This window comes from Aricia agestis, chromosome 9 (assembly GCF_905147365.1).
Source record: "Aricia agestis chromosome 9, ilAriAges1.1, whole genome shotgun sequence".
Lineage (NCBI taxonomy): Eukaryota > Metazoa > Arthropoda > Insecta > Lepidoptera > Lycaenidae > Aricia > Aricia agestis.
Window position 1 is genome coordinate 13,209,135 of NC_056414.1, and position 12,419 is coordinate 13,221,553.

Consider the following 12,419-nt stretch of genomic DNA (forward strand, 5'->3'; position numbering starts at 1 on the left):
AAATATATTTATGAAAATAGAGGATTAATAACTTCTTCCATGTCTTCAGTAACTCTTACAAAATGAAACTATTATAATTATTCTCTGACAAATCAATAAAAAATATATATTATTGGTCTTTTCGTAAACTTAGTCATAAGTACTAATAGATGACATCACAAAAAACGAACATCACTAATAGTAGACACCAATATGAACTAAAAGTTGACATAGAACATTACATTACATTTTACATTTTTCCTATTATGAGGTCTTTATTTGCCGTTTTTTTTTAAGATTTCATTTACTTCATCATAGTAACTACATGCATATGAAATATAATCCACGTTGTCTCTAGATTCTATCCATTCTTCTTCCATGCTGAAACTATCTTTCCTCTTATTTTTATTTATCATATTTTTTTCCTAGTAAATTTATTTTCAGTCTTTAGTCTCCATGCTTCTCGTGCCTCTTCTTTTTTCTTCTTTCTTTTCTCAGCTCTCCTTTTACTGCTAAAAAACTAAAGCAATCGATTTTTAGATCAGTACAAGGTCTAATATGTCCATTATATATTCGTGATTTATTCATTAGTTTATAACATAAAAAATTGTAACAATGGTAAATCTTAACACTTTTATCTCTATGAATAGAGTTCAACTGCCTAGCGAAACCTTAGGGCAATAAAAGGTACAAAAGTGGATCGTCCCTAATTATATTAAATGCTTCGGCGTAGAAATACAATTTAATATTTAAGGGACTATTTGAAGACCTAATTGGATGAAGTGGGTAACTAACAATTTGAAAGTTTACGATTTTTGCATAAATTGCTTCAAGACCGGGAAAATGTTATAAAAACAAAAGAAATGTGGATTTTATGTATAGCCAGATGATGAACTAGATAAGTTTTTTCCAAATTATAAGGGAATAATCGGCCAAGTACGAGTCGAGCTCGCGCACGAACGGTTCCGTACCATTATAGAGACAAAGGAGGCCAAAAACTGTGTTTTTTGTATGGGCCATTTTTATTTTATTTTAATTTTACTATCAATTATTATTAAAGTACACATACAGTTGAGGATTTTGTGAAAATTCCAAATGCCTACCTGTTGCCATTACTGATGCCAAGCAAAAAATGCCGAAAAAATCACGTTTGTTGTATGGGAAATATTTAATTTAAATATTTAATTTATTTTGTCTTTAGTATTTGTTGTTATAGCGGCAACAGAAATATATAATCTGCGAAAATTTTAACTCTCTAACTTTTACCGTTCAGACATCGAAGTCTTAGTAATCGGGTCCCGTTTTTACCCTTTGGGTACGGAACCCTTACAATTAGTAATTGTCATTATGTTATAAAATGTTAGTTATCCGCTTCATCCGCTTCGTGTTCATTTGTTACACGGATAATGTACTCCGTCAAGCCCTCTGTCACAGAATATATAATATTACTCCGTACCTCTGTGCTGTCGAGTGTCGTGCAATTTTGTTACTTACAAGCTTCGGCTAATGGTTCTAGAAAAAGCGACAAAACAGTATTATAATTTGCAGGTACTATTATTTCAATTTACATATTGTTTCAATTTGAAACTTGCATACAACTCTTTGATACAACCAGTAACAATATTATACTTCATAGCATTACTTGCATTATGTTTTACTTTCATATGATACTCGTACCACGGTTTCAAATCTATTTTGAATAAGCGTACCTCTTGAATATGCCATAAAGAGTAGATTTTTATTCTAAACTAGCTGTCCCGGTGAACTTTGTGTCAATTTAAAACCTTCCCTGGACTTTTACGAATATTTTATGACTAAAATCAGCCCAATCCGTTCAGCCGTTTTCGAGTTTTAGCGCGACTAACACATTTGAAAATCCATTTTTATATATAAGATACATACTCCAATTGGGTACCATCATTTTGTTTAGACTTCTACCTCCACTATTATGTTCTAAATGTTTAGGAGCCCTCTATGTATCGAACTATATAATACTTGGCTGCACTCCGTGCTAAATAGACACTAACTATAAACTATTTTTATGTGCCAAAGAGGAATGTTACTCGATGTAATTTATTAACCGATTGTGCCGTGTACAAGAACAATACGAGTGTTGGAACTCGGAGTATCTTAGGATCGACCCGCACGTCTGTCGAGGCCTTAAATTTGCGCCCTACAAAGTATGAAACGCCACGACTCGGAGCAAAAAGTGCCCAAGTTATTGCACACGAGAAAATAATATTTCTGACTTTATCTTTAGTTGTTCGACTGGCATCTGATCTTTAAAATGTGTTTTGTTATAGCTTCACTGTCGGGGCTCATACCTGACTTGTGAATATTCCTATACTGTTTTATGTGTAGAGCTAGAGACTATGCATTAATGTTATTAAACTAGCATATAACCTATGGTGCATATTTTTTGTCATAATAACTCCTTTTCTGAATCTGAAAGTATCCCTAATTTTATGCAAATCAGTAACTACAATATAATATTATTCGCGCCAAAAAAGTCTAGCTTATGTTTTTTATTAGATTAAAAGAATAAAAGCCAATATGGCAATTGGCAGACACACACGCTATATCCCGGCTAGCCATCATTATCCAGCTATAATCGGCTAACAGCTAGCCGTGCTACAATCGACTGACTGCTTTAGCTGTACGTTACAACCGGCTAACCACTTCAGTAAGCTAAACTCTAATGTGAAACTTGTTGTTTCAGCCATCGATGCGGCCTAACAAACGAGGACCTCAACCGACGCTGGTGCAAACCGAGCCCCGTGCTACATCCTACCATTTACCATACTAAGGTAATCGACTCTAGTTCTCTAGCTTTACCTACTTTATATATTATAGGTTGGTATAATGTATAGACTAAAGAGTAAAGGTATTTAAGTAAAGTGGACTCCGGTATAATATAACAAAGGTTTTGCATGGCAGTGTCGGATTATCGAATCCGATAATATTGTAGAGTACCTACTTGTCTTATTTTGAAAGTTACAAAATAAGTAATGATAAAATGCTCTCTCTGCTCTCACACATTAATAACAATTACAAATCATGTTTCTGAAGGAACCTCGATTACAGACTAGGCATGTTTAATTCAAAATAAGCATTTTCAATAGAAACGCTTTTTGAACATTGTATATTATCTACATGATGCCTACCAACTATTTGATGGTTGTGCTGACTATTGATAAATGTCCGATCATCTTTAATTGCTATTCACTATTCAGGGTCTGATCGAGTACCTGGTGCGGGTATGGCGGAGACCGCCGCTGGTGTACTGCGACTACCACGGCCACTCCCGAAAGAAGAACGTCTTTTTCTACGGCTGCGCGGGTGCCGAGAGCTGGTGCAGCACCGACCGTCTCCGACATGATGACCCTGTCAAGTACCTCGTGAGTATACATACACTGTCTAGTGTCTAAAGATCATTCTTGGGTCTTCACGTTGGACCGTGATTGCTGTATTTGTATTATTTATAGTTGCCCTAATTAGCATTTTTCAACCATGGACAATGGGCGCATCTACCGAGGGGTAAGTGTCTTAGATAATGACTTGCATTGGTTCATCAAACATTTCAATCAGATAAAGTTTATCTGATAAACATTGTTTACCGTACCTAGAGAAATACTGCAATGGCCCATGAATTTGGTGAAATGCAATTTTTGTATATGGTTAAAATACTTATTGTATGTTGGATCTGAACTAAGCACTTTAAGAATAACCGAGCCAATACAATATATTTATTACATATTTAGTTATAATGGCGAAAGAGCCTTATTTCTTTCTAAGTATAAATCGTAGGTAGAAAGTGAACACAAAATAAGGCGTAAAAAAATATTTAAAATTCTTAGAACCATTATTGCACATCTCCTTTTTATGAGATTTTTAATGTTTCCAATTTTAAAGGTTTTGCTGCATGATCATTAGCACGCTCATTATACTTGTCTTCATAAAATGTTTAGTATACCTTATGGCTTATGGTTTATGCCACTTCTGAACACAAAGCCGAGACTATAGTACTTTAGGCATAGGTATTTAAACATAGTGGGTTCCGTGGCATAGTCATGTGGGTTCCGCCATAATCTATAATCTATATCATTATATAAAATGCTTTGTCCTGAATGACATGAAAATGGAATCACACTGCAGCCTAAACCACTGATCGTAGAGACTTGAAATTGGGAGGGAGAGTTCTCCGTATGACGTAGGCGTGCAATAAGAAGGGATTTTTCTAAATTCCTCTCCCAAGAGGGTAAAAAGGGGGTTAAAGTTAGTATGGGACAACACGATCCTTTAGTCCTATATGCTCGAAAATTTGCATAAATATTTGTCAGGGGAAATTACGCCTTGCGCCGCGCACGCCCATATTCAAACGGAATTTTTTCGTTTGAAGATATTCTCTCTCCTATACTGTGATAATGTTGGCAGATGCTGCCGGCGCTGATGCATCGCATCTCGCCAGCGTTCGCGCTGGGCTCGTGCGCGTTCCGCGTTGGACGGGAGCGGGAGGGCACGGCGCGCGTCGCGGTGTGGCGACACCTTAATGTGCCTGCCTCATACACCATGGAAGCTTCCTTCTGTGGCTTCGATCGAGGACCATACAAGGTAAGCTGCGCTCCGATCCTGAGAAAAGCCTGCCATCAAAGAACATTCGTGGTATGAAAATAGTGCCCCAAAGTCTTTGGGTCATCGTGACTCTTTGGCCGGGCCAAAGAGTCATGATGGGCTAGGTCACCAGCTTTCTGTCAAGATTATCATCAAATCTATAGGATCTACTCTTAGTATTAGATTTAAAAAGTGTTTTAGGAGCACAATTTATTGCTAAGTGATCTGCTCATATTATGCAAGCTCGCGGTTCTGAAGGCCAAAGCTAAGAGATGGGAAAGAGGTTCTCAAACCAATTATAAAAGTTATAAAATTCAACAATATTTTTCCCAGCTATCATAGAGAAGTTATACATAATTTACTATATCTATTAAAGTAAATTTTATTATTTATCAATTAACATTCTCTATTTAACGGCTGTGTATAAAAGTTGGTTGTTTTTTTGCAATAATTACGTGAGTGCTTTAACGTTCGCGATGTAACAGACTCATCTAGCGATTAAAACAACCGCGCGATGAAAGATAATGAATGTGCTTTCAATCTTTGTTACGTCAGCATAATTGCGGCGGCGCGGCGCGGGCGCAAAATAAAAGTACGGCCCCGTATCTCGGCCATACTTTACTGTCTTAGCTCTTAATTATGTTATTTTCACGCTGCATTAAAAATAGTCTACGAAACTGCGGGGCCGCCCAACAGTTCGTATTCCATGTTCGAATGAAAATGCTATCTCGATTACATTTGATGTCTATGGGCTGTGAAATGTGCTTCAGTTTTCATGTATTTGACACTGATTTACTATCACAATGTATACGACTTTTCAATAAAATCCCAGAAAACGTTCAAAATCTTTCCATTAATAAATTTAAGAAAGTAGTCAAAGAGCGTTTGTGTGCCAAAGCCTATTATAAGGTCAATGATTTTATAAACGATGGCACATCTTGGGAGTAGGATGGCTGCTTACAAGGCTACTTCCACATTATTGTACATGACTTACGATGTATGTATGTTGACATTGTATAATTTTAAGTTACAGCATTGTAAATTTTATTTTAAAAGATTAATTTTTTTACCTCACTTTTTTTGGTAAAAAAGTGGGCCCCGTGCGAGTTTCTTACGCCGGTTCTTCTCGCCGGGATAGTTCCCGAACCGGTGGTAGACACCGTAGCTAATATTAACATTCTGAAAGTATTTTCTTAAAATCTACTCAGAAATAAAACATTTTTTATTTTATTTTATTATTATTTTATCATTCTCTTCTGTTTTGGGCTTATGAAAAGAAAAGTATCTAACCTTAAGAAAAATTGTTGACAACCCCTGCAACAGAGCGCTGGTACCGACTCCCACACTTACGTCTTCCTTGCTTTTAGACTGCACTTAGTATTACGACGCCATAAAGTCTTAGAACTAGCTCATAGCTAGCTACTAGCTACTAGCTTTCTTAGAACTAGCTCATGCTCGTATACCTAATCAAAATGATGAAACGAGGCACAGAAGTTCTGAATACAACTTTAAGTGAAATGTTCACTTAAAGTTTTGTGCCTAAATTAGCACTTTTGACTTTAGTAGCACTAGTAGCAGTGTTCGTATGATTGAGGAAAAGTTGACTCTCATACTTTAGAGTAGTGGTCCCAAACCTTTTTTTCATGCGGGCCACAAACATGTTTTGGTCTTGGTGTCGCGGGCCGCAACAAAAATTTTTTAGACTTAAAATTCTATCATTGAGAGATCGACCTAGCGGATTTTTAAAATGTTGTATATTTATCGAGTTATTGAGAAAAAACTAATTTGGCGATAAATCCGCGTCGTTCTTTTTCACCTAGCATATGAAAGACGGGCGTGAGTGTGAAGAGAGAAGGACGATGTTTGATTTTTGGGGTTAGTCGCCCTCTTAATGACATTACGATGCGATGCGATGCAAATTCGCAGTTTTGTGTGGGAACCCTAACTTCTGCGTGTCATACAAAGATTTCTTTACAGGGTTTTCACCTGAGCACGAGGCACCTTCAGGAAGTGGGTGGGGACTTCTGCGAGGCGCTGAGCTGCCTCGCCGACAGCTCCGCCAGCGTGGACGTCCAGCTCACCAGGGACTTGCACGGGTTAGTTGGATTACTGTAACATAGGTTTGATAAACCAGAATCTATAGAATCTAAAATTTGGCCACATCTTTTTTTTTTATGAAATAAAGGGGGCAAACGAGCAAACGGTTGACCTGATGGAAAGCAACTTCCGTCGCCCATGGACACTCGCAGCATCAGAAGAGCTGCAAGTACGTTGCCGGCCTTTTAAGAGGGAATAGGGTAATAGGGGAGGGTAGGGAAGGGAATAGGGTAGGGGTGGGGATTGGGCCTCCGGTAAACTCACTCACTCACTCGGCGAAACACAGCGCAAGCGCTGTTCACGCCGGTTTTCTGTGAGAACGTGGTATTTCTCCGGTCGAGCCGGCCCATTCGTGCCGAAGCATGGCTCTCCCACGTATAGATATCTCTCCCACGTACAGTATAGATTGTAGATCCTAAATGACGCCCGCAACTCCGTTGTGCCAAAATTTGTTTATCGCACAGGAACCGTACATTTATCCAGAAAGTAGGTATCCTCTATGTCTTTCCCGGGAGTCGGGACTCAAAGTATCTCCATACCTAATTTCAGCTAAATCCGTTGAGCGGTTTATGCGTGAAGAGGTGACAGACAGACAGATAGATAGATACTAGATAGACAGTAGACACACATATTAAGTATGGATATTTCATATCACCAATCAGAAAGGGACAGAATTCAGACTCTAATCACTAATAATTAAAGAAACTAGAGATCGCCCAATGGTCGAAATTCGACCTTAGTTTCAACGACATTAGGACTATACCTATACTTTGTAAAAAAATATTGACTTTATCATATTTTTTTTTTCAACCCTTGTCTCTGGGACTTAGCTGATCTCAGACTGGCCGTAGTATTTTAGATTCATTAAAAAAACTTTAATACATTTTCAATTTGTCAACTTGTTGTCAACAGACTTCAACCATAAATAAAAGAGTATAATTCGTATGTATAGGCTTGTCACTCAAAAATCTGTCATTTCTCATGTGTGTGTGTTGTAGTGTGTGTAATGTTTTATTTGTTAAAAAAATGTATGATAAAAGCATAATTTCAAAATAATATTAGTTCGATGCACTCCTTCGCCATATAAACTATAACTGTGCAAAATTTCATGCACCTACGTTTCTCCAGTTTTCGTAAAAAGGGTTACAAAGTTTTTCGTTCGCGTATTAATATTATGATAGCTTGATAGACAATTGCCAAAACATTGTATCTACCTATAATGCTTACGTCTTTAATTCTGTATACGCAGCGTGTATATTTTATTAGAACGGAGGTTTCCAACTGTTCTTTAACTTTATCTATATCTGAATATTATAAATTATAGTGATTCTAAGATCACTGAAACATAATTTAATTCTCAAAGTAAATAAAAATTATCAAGTACCGTTCGTATGCAGATAAGGGTAAACTATAAATAGTTTAACAGTCGTAAGCTTTGCATTTTTCTCGTGCTCCTTATTCGATCTTTTATGGCAATAAGATTAAGAGGTAACTCGCTGGACGAGTCAATGTTGGCGTTTCGTCCATTTATTAGCTCGTCCCGGTCATTAATTTGAGACATAAAAAATTTTAAACAAATAAATGCTACCGAGAACGTACGCGATCGAAGCCTGTCCCCCAGTAAGCCATAAATCTGGAGATAGGTATAGCGAGGTTGTTCTGTATTCTAGATTAATATTTATGCAGCGTCCTTCGCACAATCACATATCACAGGATAAAAATAATCACGCGCGAATAACACGCAGAAATTATAGAGGTACCTTGTTTTAAGGTAACTCTTGGGAAGCAGTTGCCATGTTAATTTCTGCGTATTGTATTGTAGTTAGACTATATTATATTTATACACTTCTAATGAATCCCAAGTCCCAACTTCCCAACGATGTGGCCAAATTGTTAATCGCTTTTTCAACGTTTTTTATATTTTATTGACAGAAATATAATTGAAATAGACATTTTGGAGAATACTGAGAGAAATTACAGGCAAGTGCAAAGAGTGACATGTTTGTTGGACTGCGTGACTAACATGATTTTATGCAATCTGTAAAAAATAATAATTTACACTTGTTTCTCATTTATCTCGTGAACTAATAAAATGTATTATTCTTGCATGTAATTTAATGCACTAATGCTGCATTATTATTTACAGCGGGGCTAAAATGGTCATATTTAGCAATTCCTCTCAATAATTCAGCAAATGAATTGCCAAAACTGTCAAACTGACAAATGTCAAATCAGTACAGAAATACAGAAATGAATTGCAAGCAGAGTTGCATTTTGCGATTTTAGAAAAATAAATCATATTATGATTCATATCATGATTCTTCAAAGCGACCATTTTAGCCCCGCTGGTCATAACAAAGAACTCATTTTCACTTTCAAAATAGAGGCCAGCATACGCAGCAACCTAATAATGGTTATTTAATTTTCCTTTAATATTACTTATTAACTTACCGAATCTATAATTTTAATGAATTACTTACCTACAATAATCTTTTACTTTTTTATTTAAATCCCTAACCGCCGTACTAAGAGACAATTAACTATCATTAACCTTCAATTTAATGAAGAGTTTGACAGATAATGTATGGGGCTTATGTCAAAATTTTGAATTAATTACATTTAACTAATTAATGTTCCACTCTGAGTACGGCAGTAAGTTAAATAAAAATTGCCAATGTGTTAAAAAGGAAAAAAAACGGTAACGAAAAAGGTTCCCTTTCACATGCCCTAAGAAAAGACTTCAACTAGCGCGTCGTGGGATGATGGATCATTTTATATTGAACTTATGAAGCTATTTAATTATCATATTATTTTGTTCGCAGAGAAATTGAAGCGGACAGCGAGGGCTCCGCGGCCGACAGTGTTCTAAAAACAGACTCCGATGAAGATTTCGATTAGTTTTTTTTTTGTTAATATTATAGCATAGGAACTAGGACTGCGAGGAGCTATCCGTAGCCATTTGAAAACATTTCGAGCTGTCATTATATGTATAACTACGGTCGCAGAATTTTAAGTTAACTTGCCGAAGGCACCTATTATTACTATAGGTCTAACAATTCTTTCTGTCCTGTCTGCTTAAATGAAGACTTTATGGACAGGAAAATGATTTGATATAGCCTAGGCCAGATATACATAAAAGCCAGATGATGAATTAGGTAAGTAACAAGGTTTGTTCAAATTATAAGGGAAAAATGAGTAATTGCCCTTATGTTATAAAATGTTAGTTATCTGGTTCATCCGCTCACGTGGTCAATAAAGTGTCTCGACGTCTGATTGCTGATCTAACATAACCTATGATCTGACATAACCTATGATCTAACATAACCCACCTGTCTCTTCAGTCCCCCAGTCGCCTAAAGAGGCGCTTGCGCGGCCCATTTTCGATCAGAGAGAAGATTACTTATACTTGCCTGAGTATTAATTTCTATCATTGGTATGCGTTTTATCATTAAACTCTAGGTTTCGAGTGTAAAAAAACATTATCCGTGAAGGTCTCTATTTAAGACTTACTTACATAGGTAGACTTCCGCTAGTGTTCCTAAAATATTATCTATACTGCCACATTTGACGGCTCTAAATACGCTAGTGTTAGAAATATTGATTAGATTCGTGTTAAATTAAACTTAGTGTTTGGTTTTTGTTGATATGTGATATTAAAAACAATTATGTGACTTGTGATCTCATTAACAATAAAATATTAGAACATCTTAATGGCTATTTATTTTCCTTTAATATTGAAAACACAACTTAATGTATAACAACAAAATTATAATCAAAATAACGAGGCATAGTTAGAATTAATTAAAAAATGACATTTTATTAAAAGTTTAGCGCGTCGATTCAAAGTTTGAAATAAAGACTCCCCCACACAGGCGCGTTATTATCGGTCGATAATATCGCATGCGTTATTGTGATCTGTTTTCAGTACATTTTGTATTAGGATGGTCATGTAGACTTTACACACTGCTGCGATAATAACGCCGCAATGGAAGTAGGACGTTGCATTTCTCCCTTCTGCGATATTCCGATATGAGTTCTACAGGCTGTAACAAAAATAAGTGATAATACTTTAGGGTGTGTACGTGTTCCTTGTAGAGAGTTCACTGTGAAAGTAGCAGTGCTGAAAGATCAAAAATTTTTTTCACTTTTGTATGGGGAAACTCGTGACGCTCATACAAAAGTGAAAAAAAAAATTCGTCTTCCAGCACTGCTACTTTCACAGTGAACTCTGTACAAGGAAAACGTACACACCCTAAAGTATTATCACTTATTTTCGTTACACACTGTATAATGTTTTGTATCAGGACACAAATGACCGTACACACACCTACGATAATATCGGTTCTCTAGTAAGAAATATCGAACGATAAAAACGCAGCTGTGTAGGGGAGCCTTAAGTGGTGAATTAAAAAATTATCTAGTCTAGGAGACCAAGACGCTTTAATGAACTAGCATTGAGAGTATTTATAAATGTGTAATTACGAATGAATAGGATACACGATAGATCGAATGTAAAACGTGATAATAGCCTAGTATTGGCGGCATCGAGCGGCTGTGTCGATCAACATGAACGTGTTATAATTAATTTAATGCAAGTATATTATATCTAGACGCCCTCTTGATCTATGTAACGGCCGCAGTTAATGATGATTAATTTAATGAGGAATTTGACAGATAATGTGGCTTATATCAAACTCTTCATTTAATAACAGTTAATTAATTATTATTCGTCTTTGAGTATGGCGTAAGAGTGTTTTTACACGATAAAACTTACGAGACTACAGTATATTATGATTACTTAGACCATACATAAACAGCAAAAGAAGTCATTAAAATATTTTTCAACATATTTACGTAGATAGTAATATAAAGAATAAAACCAGCGCAAAGATTATTCAAACAATATTATATTCATACAAACACGATTAAAACACAGTTCGTAACATGTGAAAATAAAATATAAAAACTGAAACCGAATACACTTGTGCTTACATACATGTCATTTGACTTACAACTAATGAAATTATCACATGCGTCCATACATTGTCGATGGAAACAATAATTTAGACACCATTCATCTGTCAATCCGTTTTTGCAATATTCACTATTTACGAGCGCACCTGTGCTCCTGGACTATAATCATTTTGGCGGACATCTGTATACGTCAAGGTGCGTGTGCGTGCACGCATCCACACTGTGGCGTATCATAAAGGTGAGACCGCACTGGGCATAACTACACTGCAGGGGAACGACTATGTACACGTCACACAAAATAAAAATATATTACTTTGTATAAAATGTAGTACCTACTATCGCGCGCGCGAGAACCGTACACTTTTCCGCAATAAAAGTATTCTATGTCCTTTCCCAGGACTCAAATTATTCCAATACCAAATTTCAGATAAATGGGTTCAACGGTTTGGGCGTGAAGAGGTGACAGACAGATAGACAGACACACTTTCGCATTTATAATATTAAGTATGGCTACTAGCTATAAATTATAATAATATGATCACAACGCAACACGGACCTCTAGTACGGCTCGCGTCGCGTAAAGCTGATCGCACATTTGTCAGCACCGTACGCGCCGTACGCACCGCATAGTATGCGAAATGCGGCGTGTAGGGTGCGGTCGACTGTGCGAGGAGGTTCACATCATTTCATACAACGAATTTTGAAATGCGGCGCGTACGGCGCTTGCGTTTTTACTTTGTGTAACATTTTTTTTTCTC

General features: G+C 36.5%; 1 protein-coding gene across 5 annotated transcripts in view; it reads left to right on the forward strand.

Annotated features, from left to right (window-relative positions):
* The window catches only part of LOC121730156 (cytosolic carboxypeptidase 1-like), an 82,121-nt gene extending 72,050 nt beyond the window's left edge, over window positions 1-10,071 (forward strand). For 4 of the 5 annotated variants that reach the window (XM_042119062.1, XM_042119066.1, XM_042119063.1 and 1 more), the window contains 6 exons: window positions 2,699-2,786; window positions 3,213-3,377; window positions 4,414-4,590; window positions 6,568-6,686; window positions 8,620-8,667; window positions 9,510-10,071. In XM_042119062.1, the coding sequence (XP_041974996.1) occupies window positions 2,699-2,786; window positions 3,213-3,377; window positions 4,414-4,590; window positions 6,568-6,686; window positions 8,620-8,667; window positions 9,510-9,585 (673 nt within the window). In that variant the 3' untranslated portion in view covers window positions 9,586-10,071. The remainder of the gene's footprint in view (window positions 1-2,698; window positions 2,787-3,212; window positions 3,378-4,413; window positions 4,591-6,567; window positions 6,687-8,619; window positions 8,668-9,509) is intronic. The other variant, XM_042119064.1, reaches the window with a different exon arrangement.
* Window positions 10,072-12,419: the final 2,348 nt, after the last annotated feature.